At 42.0% G+C, this 13,963-nt stretch overlaps 1 protein-coding gene across 9 annotated transcripts in view; it reads left to right on the top strand.

The window, feature by feature from the left end:
- PHACTR1 (phosphatase and actin regulator 1) overlaps positions 1-13,963 on the top strand; it is a gene marked incomplete at its 3' end in the record, with an annotated part of 241,570 nt that overhangs the window by 146,088 nt on the left and 81,519 nt on the right. For all 9 annotated transcript variants that reach the window (XM_081918227.1, XM_081918226.1, XM_081918229.1 and 6 more), the window contains one exon: positions 9,380-9,544. In XM_081918227.1, the coding sequence (XP_081774353.1) occupies positions 9,380-9,544 (165 nt within the window). The remainder of the gene's footprint in view (positions 1-9,379; positions 9,545-13,963) is intronic.

Below are 13,963 nucleotides of genomic sequence, written 5' to 3'. Positions count from 1 at the left end.
TTTCAGCAATGGGGGAAACCAAACCTGAAATTGCTTTGTTTTGTCTAGAAGAGTATCACCAAAAAGTAAATCTATTTTTAAAAATGTTACGTGTACCTTTATTTTATTTTATCTCAGGTTTACAGTCTGAGATCCACATACGCTTGGTGGATCTTCATATTATCTTGGCAAATCCTTTATAAGATATTAAAATACACCCACAGCAATAGCACCCACAACAATGTACTTCAAGTGGCTGGGTTTCTTTTCCCATGTTGGGAGGGTAGCAACTGCAGAAACAAAAATCTCAAAGTTTACAAATGAAATACAAAACATAAATCTATTACCACAAAACCATTATGGAGGTGATCCAAAGGATATAGTATCTCTCACATATATATCTTACCCAAAACTTACATTATGATTCTAAGAGCATTCTAATCAGTTGTCCACAGTAGATGAAAACATCACTCCAGCCATCCCATTATCACCACTTCTACACTAAAATCCTGTAGCTGTGCTTCTCCTCGTATCAAACATGTGTTATCAAATCCTTAGGACTTATCTTATTAGATCCTGTAAATATTGATAAAACAAACAACTCTGGAGTTAAAATCTATCTGTACTTTTATCATTTCAACATGAACGAAAATTCAGTACTTCTTAACAAGCTGGGTAGTTATAATAATTGTTGACTTGGAAAGTACACGTTGTTTCTAGAGCAAGTTGGCACTGCGTTGTGGTATGGTATTAGCAATGTGTCTGCTTTCATTTCAGCCAGTTTTCTTAGAGTTCTCTAAGAGGTGCCTGAACCTAACATTTGAAGATCAGACCCATTTATAAGCCCCCATTGTATTTGTCACCCAAATGATAGCCTGTTTTCCAGAGGAAAATGGAAGAATCTTGACCAAGGTGGGGTTATTTTAAAAGGTAGGTCAAAAAGAGGGCATCCTATCATGCTTATTGCATATGGATTCAAAGTACAGCAATGATCTTGGGACGATTTCTTTATGTCAGTAGCAGTGGGACATGAGCCACGCAAGATGCTTTTCATTTTTTATGGACAAAGGCTACTGTGCCTGAGAAGTAACAGAAGTGCATAGCTCAGGATTACTGAATGGAACAATATTTTCCAGATGTTTGGCATGGCTGTTCAGCTGGGTTCAGCTCTCTCTTTTCATGTAGCCAGGAAGGAGAAGAAAATCTAGCTTTCAAGTTTTGTGGTACAAGAACAGGATATTAAAAGATTCTCAGGAGGAGAAGATGTACATTCCAATAATTTTATTACAGATTGTGTATGCCATGATCATTGCATGTATCTTTTCAAAGTACTGAGAATTCTTTATTTTCAGGGCTCTTTGGTTGTAACAGGTTTGAAGCATCTTTAAAGATGTAATTTAAATATGCCGCTTCAGAGGGTCAGCACGAGGATCAAAGTATATTTGAAGGTATTGGAGGGTTCATACTCAGAGTAGGTCCATTGGCATCATTGAATTTCCATCAGTCGTGAGCAACATATTCTACTCTGAGCATGACTTAGGCAGATACCTGACCCATTCTGACCTCTTGTTGAGGCTTCCTAGTTCACTTGGAGGGTCTCCCGCTAACTTATCCAGAGAAGTTGTGAACCACTCTGAGAACTATGGGTTTAGGGCGGTATGCAAATTTAATAATAAATAAATAAATAAATAGAAGTGTGGTGATGTGCAAGCTGACACTCCACCCTCCCAGTACACACTTGAGACATCATTCAGATTGCAGACTACTGCAGCTTTGACAGGTATTTGCATTTTGATTCCTTGGCATGTCTTGTAATTCAAGCAGACTGCAGCATATCAAGAGCCAAGCATGGTGCATTGCTCAGTGAGGAGATCATGCTTTGCATGCAGAACCTGCCAGGCCCAATCCCCAGGCTCTCCAGTTAAAAGGATCTCAGATAGCAGTGCTAGAGAAAAGGCTTCTGCTCAAGTCCTTAGAGAATGACTGCCTGTCAGGACAGTACTGAGCTAGATGGACACAATGGTCTGAGTCCGTATAGGGTAGCCCCATATGTGATTTGCCTCTGTCCCGGTCAATAACTCCAGGTAACAAGCAAGTGTTAAGAGCTATATAGGCTGCTACAAAGAGATGTTTTGCTGCCTGGTGTGCTATTAATCCTTTTGTTAACTAAAGGGTCAGACATTCTCAGATTAAACTATCGCTAAGCAGATCTTGATGATACTATAGTCAATAATTTGCATAGTGATGGAGCCTCCAAGTGCACATTAACAAGATAAGTAGGTTGTAGAAATGCCATTGTGGTCTGTTGTGTCCATAATCCATAGCTAGGAACATTCTTCAAGTCATTTATGGGCCATGATGGTATCACTCATCCATGTTATAAGGAGGAATCTCAGCGTATATCACCTGAAGATATAACGATTCTGGAAGAAGCTGTGTTAAGAACAGTTAATACAGTGCATTCTGATACAAAACTAAATGTCTAGCACACTGGCTAATGTTCAGTTATGAACAAAGATGTCTAATGTTATGTGATTTATTCTTAACTGGATGAAAGATTAAACAGCGCAAAGATACCTTATGCCAAACTTCCAAAAGAACTGAATATTATGACCTGCTTAAAATATGTTGATGTTGCACAAAAGAAGCAATAGAGAGCTCCATATTAAATAGTGTTCCTGTTACAATTACCGAAAGGACAGAAAAGGAATAAGGTTGTGGGGAGGGGGAGAAAGTGTTGGTGTATGTTGCTGATTTCCATCTCCTAAAACTGCAGTTATCCAAAAAGTCTGTGATCCTGCATCATGTAGACTTGCATGTATATGTTTATACTTAAGACTGTGACCTAAAGGATTGGATTGCCTGATGTCTTCATAACCTAAACCTAACGAATAAGTAGCTTGGGACTAAGATTCAGCAAGTAGGTTTTTAAAAATTAATTTGTGGACATATACTTGCAGTATAAATTCCATCCAGCCCCAATTGCTTGCTTCTTTTTAGTAAACAATTGCTGATCTGGAAGGCGATTTTGTGCTACTGTGCCACCGATTGACACAGATCTTATTTCGCTAATGAAGTTTGCATATCCGTTGTTGTAAAAGATTGATATTGAATCTGAAGCCCACTCAAGCATCCCCTCCATCTCTGCAAATGTCACTGATGGTGTCAGTTTGTCGCATGAAATTTTAGAAAGTAGGTCAATTTACTCTACATGGATCTTAGTTTTTCACAAAAAGTCAGAGAGATTGAGCTAGCAAAATTGGGGTGGGGGAGTTCTGAGAAGAGCATATACTTATTATCACAGTTACTTTCATCTACCACATCCAGTGTTATTTTTGAAAGTGGTCTACAAACAACCTTGTGCCCTTCATCGGTTTTAGTGAGGTGAGAACAGCCTATTGAGTCTGCATTATCACAGAGAAGAGTTTCATTAGTTCTCACCATTTCAATCCAATTCTAAGAGTGCTAAAAGCTGTGGTTGACCTTTCTCTGAGGGCTATTAGGCACAATCCAATCAAAGTTAGACATTTAAATCACATTGATTTTAGTGGGAGAGTTAAACGTATCCTTACCTGTCCATTGAAATGACTGTTTATGGATTGTGTCTATCATTAAGTATTTCAGCAATGTAGACCAATTTGAATACCACTGAAGCAACACCTACTGTTCTGCTTGGAGCAACAGCCACAGCAGTATGGAGGAAAGACTTCAGTGGCACCCTGGACAGCTCCGATGGCTCTGGCAAGAAATTCTGTAGGAGCAGAGCTCAAATGTTGTTTCCGCAGCTGTCATGGTTAGGCTAAGCCTTAAACAAGAGCCTATATCAGAGAGAGCCCAGATTCCTAAACTGAGGAATCGTGCAAAATCTGTACTTACTCCAAAGACACACTTCATGATCCATCTTCTTCCCCCAGCCGCTATCGCCTACCCAAAAACCTTTATAGGTTCTTGGCATATTGTGGAAAGGGTCTTCCTTCCTGATGTGGCAGCTCCCTCTGAAGTTTCCTCCTCTAGCCAGAGCTTGCTAGTGGCACATAGATAGACTCTTTCTATCTGATACATCTCAGGTTATCTCCTGTAGGCCCACTGTGGTCTTGAGTTCCAACACCGTAATTCCTTTTACTCTTCCAGTGGGTATAAACTGGCAAGTCTAGGTAAATTTGCAGCCTCGAAAAACACTTTCCCATCTTTTTGAACAGAAAGAGTATGAAACAGAACCTGCTGTTAGCAGTTGATACCTCAGCCCACAACTATTTCATAATGGTTAAGAACTGTAATTGATGCTAGAGTAGGGTCAGATGAAGAAGCAAAAAAGATAATGGCAAAGAGCTGATATGCTGAAGCAGCTTTTTTAAAAACAGTTTTATGCATAGTGCTATATATTTTATTGAGATTGTGCTCCATATTAAAATATGCACTCATTTATTACCAGCTAGCCATTAACTGGAAAATACTACCTTATGAAATGTACTGAGTAAATGTTAAACTCAGAAAAAGCGTATGTATTAGCAAAATTTGTACCTGGGATTGTTGTAAATTTGAGAAGATGAAGCACTGTTCTTTCTCTTAACATAGTGTGGGGTGTGTTTGTGTATACTCCATATACTCCATTTTCCTATAACCACTTCAGGACAAGAACAAATTCCATGTAGGAGACATAAGTAAATGCTTATGCAGGAGTTAATGAGAACAGTGCTATCTCTGGATGTGCTTTTGAACCAGCAGATACATTTTTGGCCTTTGAACCTGGTGACTACCTAGGTGCACATTCCAATTTAACCATTAATTCATTAACTTGATCACATTTTGAGCTTGAAGGTCCCATTAATAGTGTGTGTGTGGTAGCTAGATGAAAAGTGCTGGGGGGCATGAATGTTTTGAGTGCCTAATATCAGGAGCAAGCAAGCCAGCAGTAAATCCCATGAAGTAAGTAGAGTTTCTTTATTAGAAAAAATAGGATCTCTTCTTCAGTAGATCTTGCCCCTATGAAGTCATTGCAGAGACTGAAGGTCCCCTCCTCCCCACAGGGTTCCATCCTCTTCAGGCTTCTTTCCCAAGCAAAAAGACTGTACCTGTTCCTCCTACTTCATGCCTCTTCTGGTTCTGGGACACCAGGAGGGGGGAGACCCCCATGCCTCTTAACCAGCTGGACTTCTCTCTGCCTCCTGGCCTCCCTCCTCTCCTGCTTCAGCTTCCTCCTCTGATTCTGGACTGCTATCTGTCACAGACTCTTCCTGCTCACTAAACCCTGTTACCTCTTCAGCTTCTGTCCCCTCCCTCTTCTCCCTCTGACCATTCATCTTCATTCCACCACCAATCCTCTGGCTCTACACCATCTTCCCTTGGGGGTTCCTGCGGCTAGTTCCTCCCACCTGCATCCAACCAGTCCATGACATCCATGTTGAATTCATTGTGTGAAATGGACATCACAAGCAAAGTCCAGCTTTTGACACAGCAGCACTCCAAACACAGTAAAAAGAAACGTTTTTCAAAGCTGAAACCTTGAGGGAATGTACATAACCAGTCCGCCAAAAAACAGTGGCCAACATATATAGGATTTCCCCTGCCTAAAAAGTACATACAGTGTCATGCTTCTGATCTGTAAAGTGGAACTCTCTCCCAGATTTCTCTCAAGAATAGATGTGAATGAGATTTATGAAGCCTATTGCACCTGTGTAGTAACTGTGTTTTGTACTGCAGCCTTAATAAGGTGAACTTTCTGTGACACTTTGCCTCTAGGAAGCCTTTACTGGATTTCTGTTGATGTGTTCTCGGATATCTCTCTCAGCTTAAGGAGAGAAGCAGCATTTATCCTTGCGCTGAAAACATTGATGATGTTGCCCTTTTCTGGTGTGGATGGTTCAGAGGGGTTTTTATAGAAACCCATCCACTGTAGCAAAACTCCCTATTGCCTCAGCAGGCACCATATAATTAACGTAACCTTCTTAAAAATGGTGTTGGGCGGGGGGAGAAATGCACATAGCAACTGTGATCTGAAGTGTGTTTTTGAAGCTATAATTGCAACCCATTGAGGAATTGAGCACAAGCAACTGGTAGCAGGTGGTTGTGTGGACATGATGCACTAGCTGCTTTTAAAGTTTGTCAGTGATGGGTTTTATTATAGAAGTCAGGCTGAGTAGCAAATCTCACAGCACTATTCCCAGCTGGTGGAGAAATATTTTTTTTATTATTATTCTCTGCACAGTTTCTGTCCCACTAATGCAGCTCAGCCCAAACATTATCCACATTTTCCCAATGGTTTATTTTATTCAATGCAACAGTGGGAAAACAACTCAGGGACATGGTTTGTTTAATGTATAATAGCCCCATAGTGCTCATTCTTTAAATAAAATTGGGCTTTCTTTAATTACATTTGTCTGTAGAGAGGGCAAAGTGGTTGAATATGTTTCACTTCTAAAAAACAGGACAAGTGAACAGAAGCTTGTGCTGTGAGGTGTCTGTGATTACTTTCCTTTCCCTCCATAACTGCTTTCCTCAACACAACCAAGCCATTTTGAGAGGCTGGGTTCAGAAGGCCCAAACGCTTACTTATGACATCATATCCCACAATGCACTCTGCCTTTCTCAGCAGTTTTTTTCTAGACAAGTCAGGTCTGGTGCATGCTGCTGTGTTTCCACAAAAAACAAGTGGCTCTCTTATCGCTTAACCTTTAAACCACAAAAACATTTGCACCAAATGTTTCCCAATTCCCAAATGATTGAATTGTTCAATTTGTTCCTTCTGGTTTTGCATATTTCTAGTCAAGTGCAGTTAAACACAATTGCAAACTACAGTTTTTCTCCCCTTAGTTATAGCAACCAAACATTGTAATGAAAAGCAGATGTGCTGCACTTGGTTCCAAATAAGAAGAGAAATAAATAGAAATCAGATTGCAGGGCAAGCTGGAGAAGCTTTAGGCTGCCTTCCCAACCCCACTTGCCTGGGAGTAAGCTCCATTGAATTAAATTGGGCTTACTTCTGAGTAGACATGGTTAGGATTACGCTGCTAAGGTAGGAGGAGGCCAGGAGAAAGGATATATGGCTATGGAGGATTTTAGAACCCTTGCAAGTTAGCCTGAAGTATTTGCAAAGCTATTTTAAGTACATGAGCCATGTTTCCCTGCAATTTAGGGTGGCTGAGGTTTTATGCTTCATTGTTGGTTCAATTAAACTCAAATTATTTATTTCTGGTACTCCCATTATGGAGGAGAAAATGGAAGGGATGCAGAGCAATGCAACTAGCTAGAAGTAAAACCTAGAAGTAAAACCACGTAAGCTTTAGCTGATGGTGTTTATTTTTCATCCTACTTCTTTCTCTTCACTCCTTCCCCTTCCACCCTCCAAAATGAGAGTGATGCAATTATATAGCTGGTTTTACTTCTGCTAGCACATAGCCTCCGTAGCAATAATAATAATGCTTGATAATTCTATGAATTAGGTAGGATTGTTAGTCCCACAATACCACTCTTTTCCATGGTGGTCAGGAGAACATGAACATTCAGATAGCGATAAAGACCAATCTTGAAACAAGTATGAATACTTTGATTTTAAATCCTGGAAGGATGCAAGTACTAAGAGGGTATTCTCTGTGGTAGCCCCGAAACCTTTAAATGCTTTTTCAAACAGAGATCAACCTGGAGACAATGCTGCTGCCAACTTGGTGTCTGGAAATTAAGATGTGTGTGTTTTAAAGTAAAAACGAGCAGTTCAGTCCTATGCACATTTACTTTGAATCACGTAAGTGTAAGTAGGATTGCACCCTAAAGATGCAAACCTGAGCATACTTTCTTGGGAGTAAGTCCTATGGAACTAGGTTGGACTTGCTTCTGGAGTAATCATGCGTAAAGGTAAAGGGACCCCTGACCGTTAGGTCCAGTCATGGCCGACTCTGGGGTTGCGGCGCCCATCTCGCTTTATTGGCCAAGGGAGCCGGCGTACAGTTTCCAGGTCATGTGGCCAGCATGACTAAGCCGCTTCTGGCAAACCAGAGCAGCGCACGGAAACACCGTTTACCTTCCCGCCGGAGTGGTGACTATTTATCTACTTGCACTTTGATGTGCTTTCAAACTGCTAGGTTGGCAGGAGCAGGGACCGAGCTCACCCCGTCGCGGGGATTCAAACCGCCGACCTTTTGATCAGCAAGTCCTAGGCTCTGTGGTTTAACCCACAGCGCCACCCGCGTCCCATGCATAGGTTGTAACTAATCCTAGGACTGTAAGCTCTCATTTTGGCATGGTGGCTTCATTGAGTTAGATTTGTGAGAGGTGCCAACAACAGAAGCTTGCCTGAAAGTTATGCTCTTGAGACTGTCACTGCCTGCTAGTGCCTACTTAGATGTGTCTGCTGAGTAAAAGCGCTGCTCTGCTTGTTCTTTTAAGTAGCTTAGCAGGGAAGAAGGCAAAGCACAGAGCCTCTGGGGAGGGGTTTTCTTCCCCTCCCCCCTAATAAGGTTGCATACACACCACACATTTAAAGCGCACCCACCCCAAGAATCCTGGGAACTGCAGTTTACTCTTACACAGCTATACTTTCCAGCACCCTTAAACTACAGTTCCCATGATTCAGGGCAGGGGTGTGTGTGCTGAAAGCATTTGGTACTTGAAATACTTGCAGAGGTCTTAAAGGTATCCCTACTATGGGCATAGCCAGGATTTGTGTTAGGGGGGCAGGTAGCCAGAATTTTTGTTGTGGGGGTGGGTACCCACCTGTCGTCATCCTCTATCTGGCTCTGCCTAGCAGATTTGGATTGAAATGTCTCAACAACAGTTTTAAATTACTTTCTTTTGAGCCCAAGTGCTCTGAAAAATCAGTCAAAATCTTTCTACGATTGGTACTTTAAGTATTTTTATTTACTTACTTGATTTGGTGGGCAGCTGCCCCCCCCACCTGCGCCCATGCCCCCTACCCACCCATTAATTTTGGCCCTGCTTTTCTAATGCTTCCTTTTTATTTTCCTATTTAAGGCCACAATCCTAAATCCACTTACCTTAGGTTAAGCCCCATTGAATTCTGTAGAAGAAGAGGACAAGAGTTGGGATAACTCAGTTACTCTTTCAGAGCCTTGGTGGCCCTTTAATCTTGTACCATCCTTTTCCTTTCACTCCTCCTTGTTTTATTTAAAGACTACTGGTAAAAATATTGCCTAAAAAAAATAATAATACTTGCCGGTGCTGATCTGGAGGAGGAAGAATCTTTCAGATGTGTGGGATCACCTTCCTGGATTATCTGCAAATGCTTGTTGAAAGGTGTTATACAAAGGGCAAGTGTTACTATTAATACCTGCCTTTGTTAGCACAATGTGATCTTGTCTTAAAAACAGAACATTTCTCTCTGGCAAAGGGGGGAAGGTTGTCCATCTGCTTTACTGACATAGGCTCCTTTCACTCTTTCAAAACGCAGCTGAAGAAGTGGAGAGACTGGCAGCCATGCGCTCGGACTCGCTTGTTCCAGGGACACACACCCCTCCAATTAGGAGACGGAGCAAATTCGCCACTCTAGGAAGAATTTTCAAGCCATGGAAGTGGCGGAAGAAGAAGAGTGAAAAGTTCAAGCACACCTCAGCAGGTAATTTTGGCCCTTCTCTCGATGGTGGGTGATGCTTTGCTATTAAGAGCAAATGAGGAAATCAGAATCTGTCCGCTAGTAGGATTATTACAAAGCAGCCAAGGACTTGTTGTTGTTGTTGTTTATTAAATTTATCTACCACCCTATACCAGCAGGTCTCAGGGGGCTCACAGGATAAAATCACAATATAGAAACACAAAATACATAATCAAGATAAAAACAACCCAATAACTCTCCCCCCACACACATTTTAAAAGGGGGATTGGATGTCAATCAACCAAAGACCTGGTTAAAATGGAACGATTTTGCCTGGTGCCTAAAGGTGTACAATGAAGGCGCCAGGCAAACCTCCCTGGGGAGAGCATTCCACAAACAGGGAGCCACAGCAGAAAAGGCCTGTTCTCATGTTGCCACCCTCTAGACCACTGGTGGAGGAGGCATACAAAGAAGGGCCGCAGAAGATAATCTCAGGGTCCGGGTAGGTTAATATAGAAAGAGGCAGTCTTTGGGATACTGCAGTCCTGAGCTGTTAATGACATGTGCATGCTGTGGTTTTTTTTAATGGATCTGTGGTGCTCAACCTATCCCCAGGCAATTCATGTGCCCACAGACCAATCCTTCAGTTGACCACATTATAGGTGGAATGTGCACAGGTGCCTCACAGTCAGTAATTCCCTATAATGCATTTATTTGTGTTTTTTAAAAAACAATAATTAAAAGTTTATTGGCGTAAACACATACAGAATACAATAGAAATGATGGATATGGCAAATAAAAATAAATGTGCAAGTAGAAGAAGAAAAAACAAAACTGTTTTATTTGTTAAAATGTCAAAAGCACAAAAATGCACAACATAGTAACAAACAATAATAATAACACACACACACACACACAGTTTGAAAGGCCATTTTTATGTAGGTATATATGTAGGTATGTAAAAGTCAGGTGGTTTCAGAAACAATGTAGGTATATATGTAGGTATGTAAAAGTCAGGTGGTTTCCATACCAAAATAGAATAGTGGCAGGCTGCTACATATTTGGGTGGCATCCTAGGTACACAGAAATATATATTTTTTTGGATGGAATGAAAGTGGCAATCCAGGAAGCAACCCCAAACTGCCTGTTGGAAGGTTGTTTGCTTACAGAATTTTGATGGCAGCTGTGGAAAGGTTTAAGCAAAAAGGAAGTCAGGCAGTCAAGTCAACCGATCAAGGGGGCTTCCAGACATGGATAACTTAGTAGTATACAATCATAGCTGCTGTGCTTTAAACTAGAATTGCAACTCTCCTTCCAGACTTCTAACACTATGGAGCAAGGTAGCTCCCCTCTTTCCCTAGCCCCAAATATTGGAGGGGTGTAGTTTTTGTTGGCCCCACTTTGTGTGGGTTAGATATCTCCCTCCCCCAGCTGCAGCTTGGGGCAGAGGGAGGCAATGCCATTTGGAAAAAAGGGGTTAAGGCAGTTTGTTCACATAGTCCACTAGACGCTGCTTGGAGGCCTCATATGAATACTAGCCTCTGTTTGGTCACATGCCTGATGTATTTATATCACTGCTCTTTCATTAATATCTGCTGACTGCATGGAACTTGCGGGTTAATTATACTTTTTTGTTTCATGGCATGTAAGATTCCACTGGCTTTGTTACTTTTACCCCTCCACTTTATCTGGATTCAAAATCTATTGTCAAAGAGACGCAGCCGTGCAAAAAAGCAAATTAGATCCTCTTCATGTTCTGTATAAGTCATCCTTGTAAGTCTCCCATAAGACCTGTACCACGCACTTCCGATAGCCAGTTCATACAGCCGTATTGTAAACACCTGTGGCAGAAAAGCACTCAGAAGAATCTGCATGGTTTTCTTAGTGAATGTAGAAGAAACGGTAGGTGCTTTTTCAAACTGTGCATGATAACAGATCAGGGCTGAGTTGGTATCTGATATCTCAAACCTCAATACAGTGAGCCCTTTAATTTCCAAAGTAAATCAAAAGCAACCCCAGGAGGTGCTGTAATGAGAGCTCGCACGTATTTATGGCTAATCCTTCGGTGTACTGATAAATGTATTTTAGAAAAACATAATTCCCATCAGTCTCCTGGGGAAAATACAGTTCTGTTTCCCCCACTTAAATTAGAGGGTGTGATAAATAAACATAGCCTATGGGCTCAAGCAGAAGGTTCAAGTGTATTTGATGCTCAGAGCTGGTGCAATGTATTGCACTTTTGTATCTCATCCATAGTTACCGCTGGAAGACAAAGCCCCAAAAAGCTAAGCTTCGTAGTGTCCAGTATCGTATTGTTCTTATTATGACAACAACTCGGTTTATATTAAGTTCTACCCAAAGGGAAGCTTCCTAAGAGGTATATAAAAAATTATTATAGGTAATTGTAACTTGCTCTGGGAGCCTTTTCTCAACTGAGGAGCGAGGCAGAATACTTTAAATGAATTCAAGCTAGAATATGCAGACTAGATGATGCCTGATGGGACACCACTGACAGAAATGGTGAAGAAAGATATGCAAAGCTGCTGTGTGATTCTCAGCTGAGCAGGAGGCAAGACCTACATTGGCTCTCAGTACGTTTCCGAGCACAATTCAAAGTGTCGGTGCTGACCTTTAAAGCCCTAAACGGCCTCAGTCCAGTATATCTGAAGGAGTGTCTCCACCCCCATCGTTCTACCCAGACACTGAGGTTCAGCGCCGAGGGCCTTTTAGCGGTTGCGCCGAGGGCCAAGTTGCAGGAATATCAGCTAACCAAATAGATCCATAAGATTGGGAATGCCATTTAAAAAAGAAAGGTAAAGGACCCCTGACAGTTAAGTCCAGTCGCGAACAACTCTGGGGTTGTGGCGCATAATCTCGCTTTACTGGCCGAGGGAGCCGGCATTTGTCCGCAGACAGTTTTTCTGGGTCATGTGGCCAGTATGACTAAGCTGCTTCTGGCAAAACCAGAGCAGCGCACGGAAACGCTGTTTACCTTCCCTGAACAGTACCTATTTATCTACTTGCACTTTGACATGCTTTCGAACTGCTAGGTTGGCAGGAGCAGGGAGCAACGGGAGCTCATCCTGTCACGGGGATTCGAACCGCCGACCTTCCGATCGGCAAGCCCAAGGCTCAGTGATTTACACCACAGCGCCACCCGCATCCCCAAATGACAAATTGTAAATGCAGTCTTGAATAGGAATCGGATCAAAAATATAGGCCTGGAGTTCCATAAATTTAGAGATGCTCTCTATCTGGAAAGCAAATATTTAATATTAGCAGCATTTTACCTGAAGTCAAAGGCAGCCAGCAGCGCAATTCAAATATGTCCTGAGGAAAGGTTTGCAAGGTACACTGAAGTTAAACAGTTTATTATCTAGAACGTCATCTTTTCTAAAAACCATTAAAACTTTAATTAACATGAGGCCCTGGAAGCCCTAGGCAACCCATGTTCAGGCAGATAACACTGTGACAGCCATAATTATTGCAAAAACTTCTAAATGACCAGATTGTATCTCAATAGGGATGGTCTATTTTACTTGATAAGGATTCATAAATGACCAGATCTTATGGGTTTAGTAAAGGGATAGTCTACTTTGCTTGATAGCAATAGCTTATAAGTTGTGTAAAGGAAGCCAGCATGATGCCATCTGTACTCTAGAGAGATTGTCAACGTTATTTTCTGCCATGTTGTGTTGAAATGTCTCATTTTTTTTCAGAGGAAGTGCTGACCTCCCCTTAGCTTTTGTGTAAAGGTAAAGGTAAAGACTGGACCATTAGGTCCAGTCGTGGCCGACTCTGGGGTTGCGGCGCTCATCTCGCTTTATTAGCCGAGGGAGCCGGTGTACAGCTTCCGGGTCATGTGACCAGCATGACTAAGCCACTTCTGGTGAACCAGAGCAGTGCACGGAAACGCTGTTTACCTTCCCACTGGAGCAGTACCTATTTATCTACTTGCACTTTGACGTGCTTTCGATATGCTAGGTGGGCAGGATCTGGGACCGAGCAACGGGAGCTCACCCCATCATGGGGATTCGAACCGCTGACCTTCTGATCGGCAAGTCCTAGGCTCTGTGGTTTAACCCACAGCGCCACCCGCATCCCTTATTTGGATAATGACCAACAAATCCCCTCAACCAGTCTGCACCATGTAGAGATTAGAGGAACAGGAAGGAGACAAAGTGGAAACCACTAGCAGTGAAGTTGTCACCTGATGCATAATTATTCTCCACCCCTGTTCTAACCATATGGAAGCAAAATAAAAAGTGTGTATTTAGACATGATCTGATTAGCCCATACAAGCAAAGGATAACTTTGAACTGAAGTTGCCTCTAATGACTGGAAGAGAGGGATTTATAAGCTGGGTGATCTTAGGCAAGCTGCTGTCTCACAGCTTTAGCCCCTGCGTTGTGTGTATTATAGGGATAATAATGCTGGATTGCT

The sequence above is a fragment of the Podarcis melisellensis genome (assembly GCF_964234715.1).
Source record: "Podarcis melisellensis genome assembly, chromosome: 7".
NCBI lineage: Eukaryota > Metazoa > Chordata > Lepidosauria > Squamata > Lacertidae > Podarcis > Podarcis melisellensis.
The sequence above is the reverse complement of the archived record's forward strand: the minus strand, read 5'-3'. Positions and strand labels throughout refer to the sequence as shown.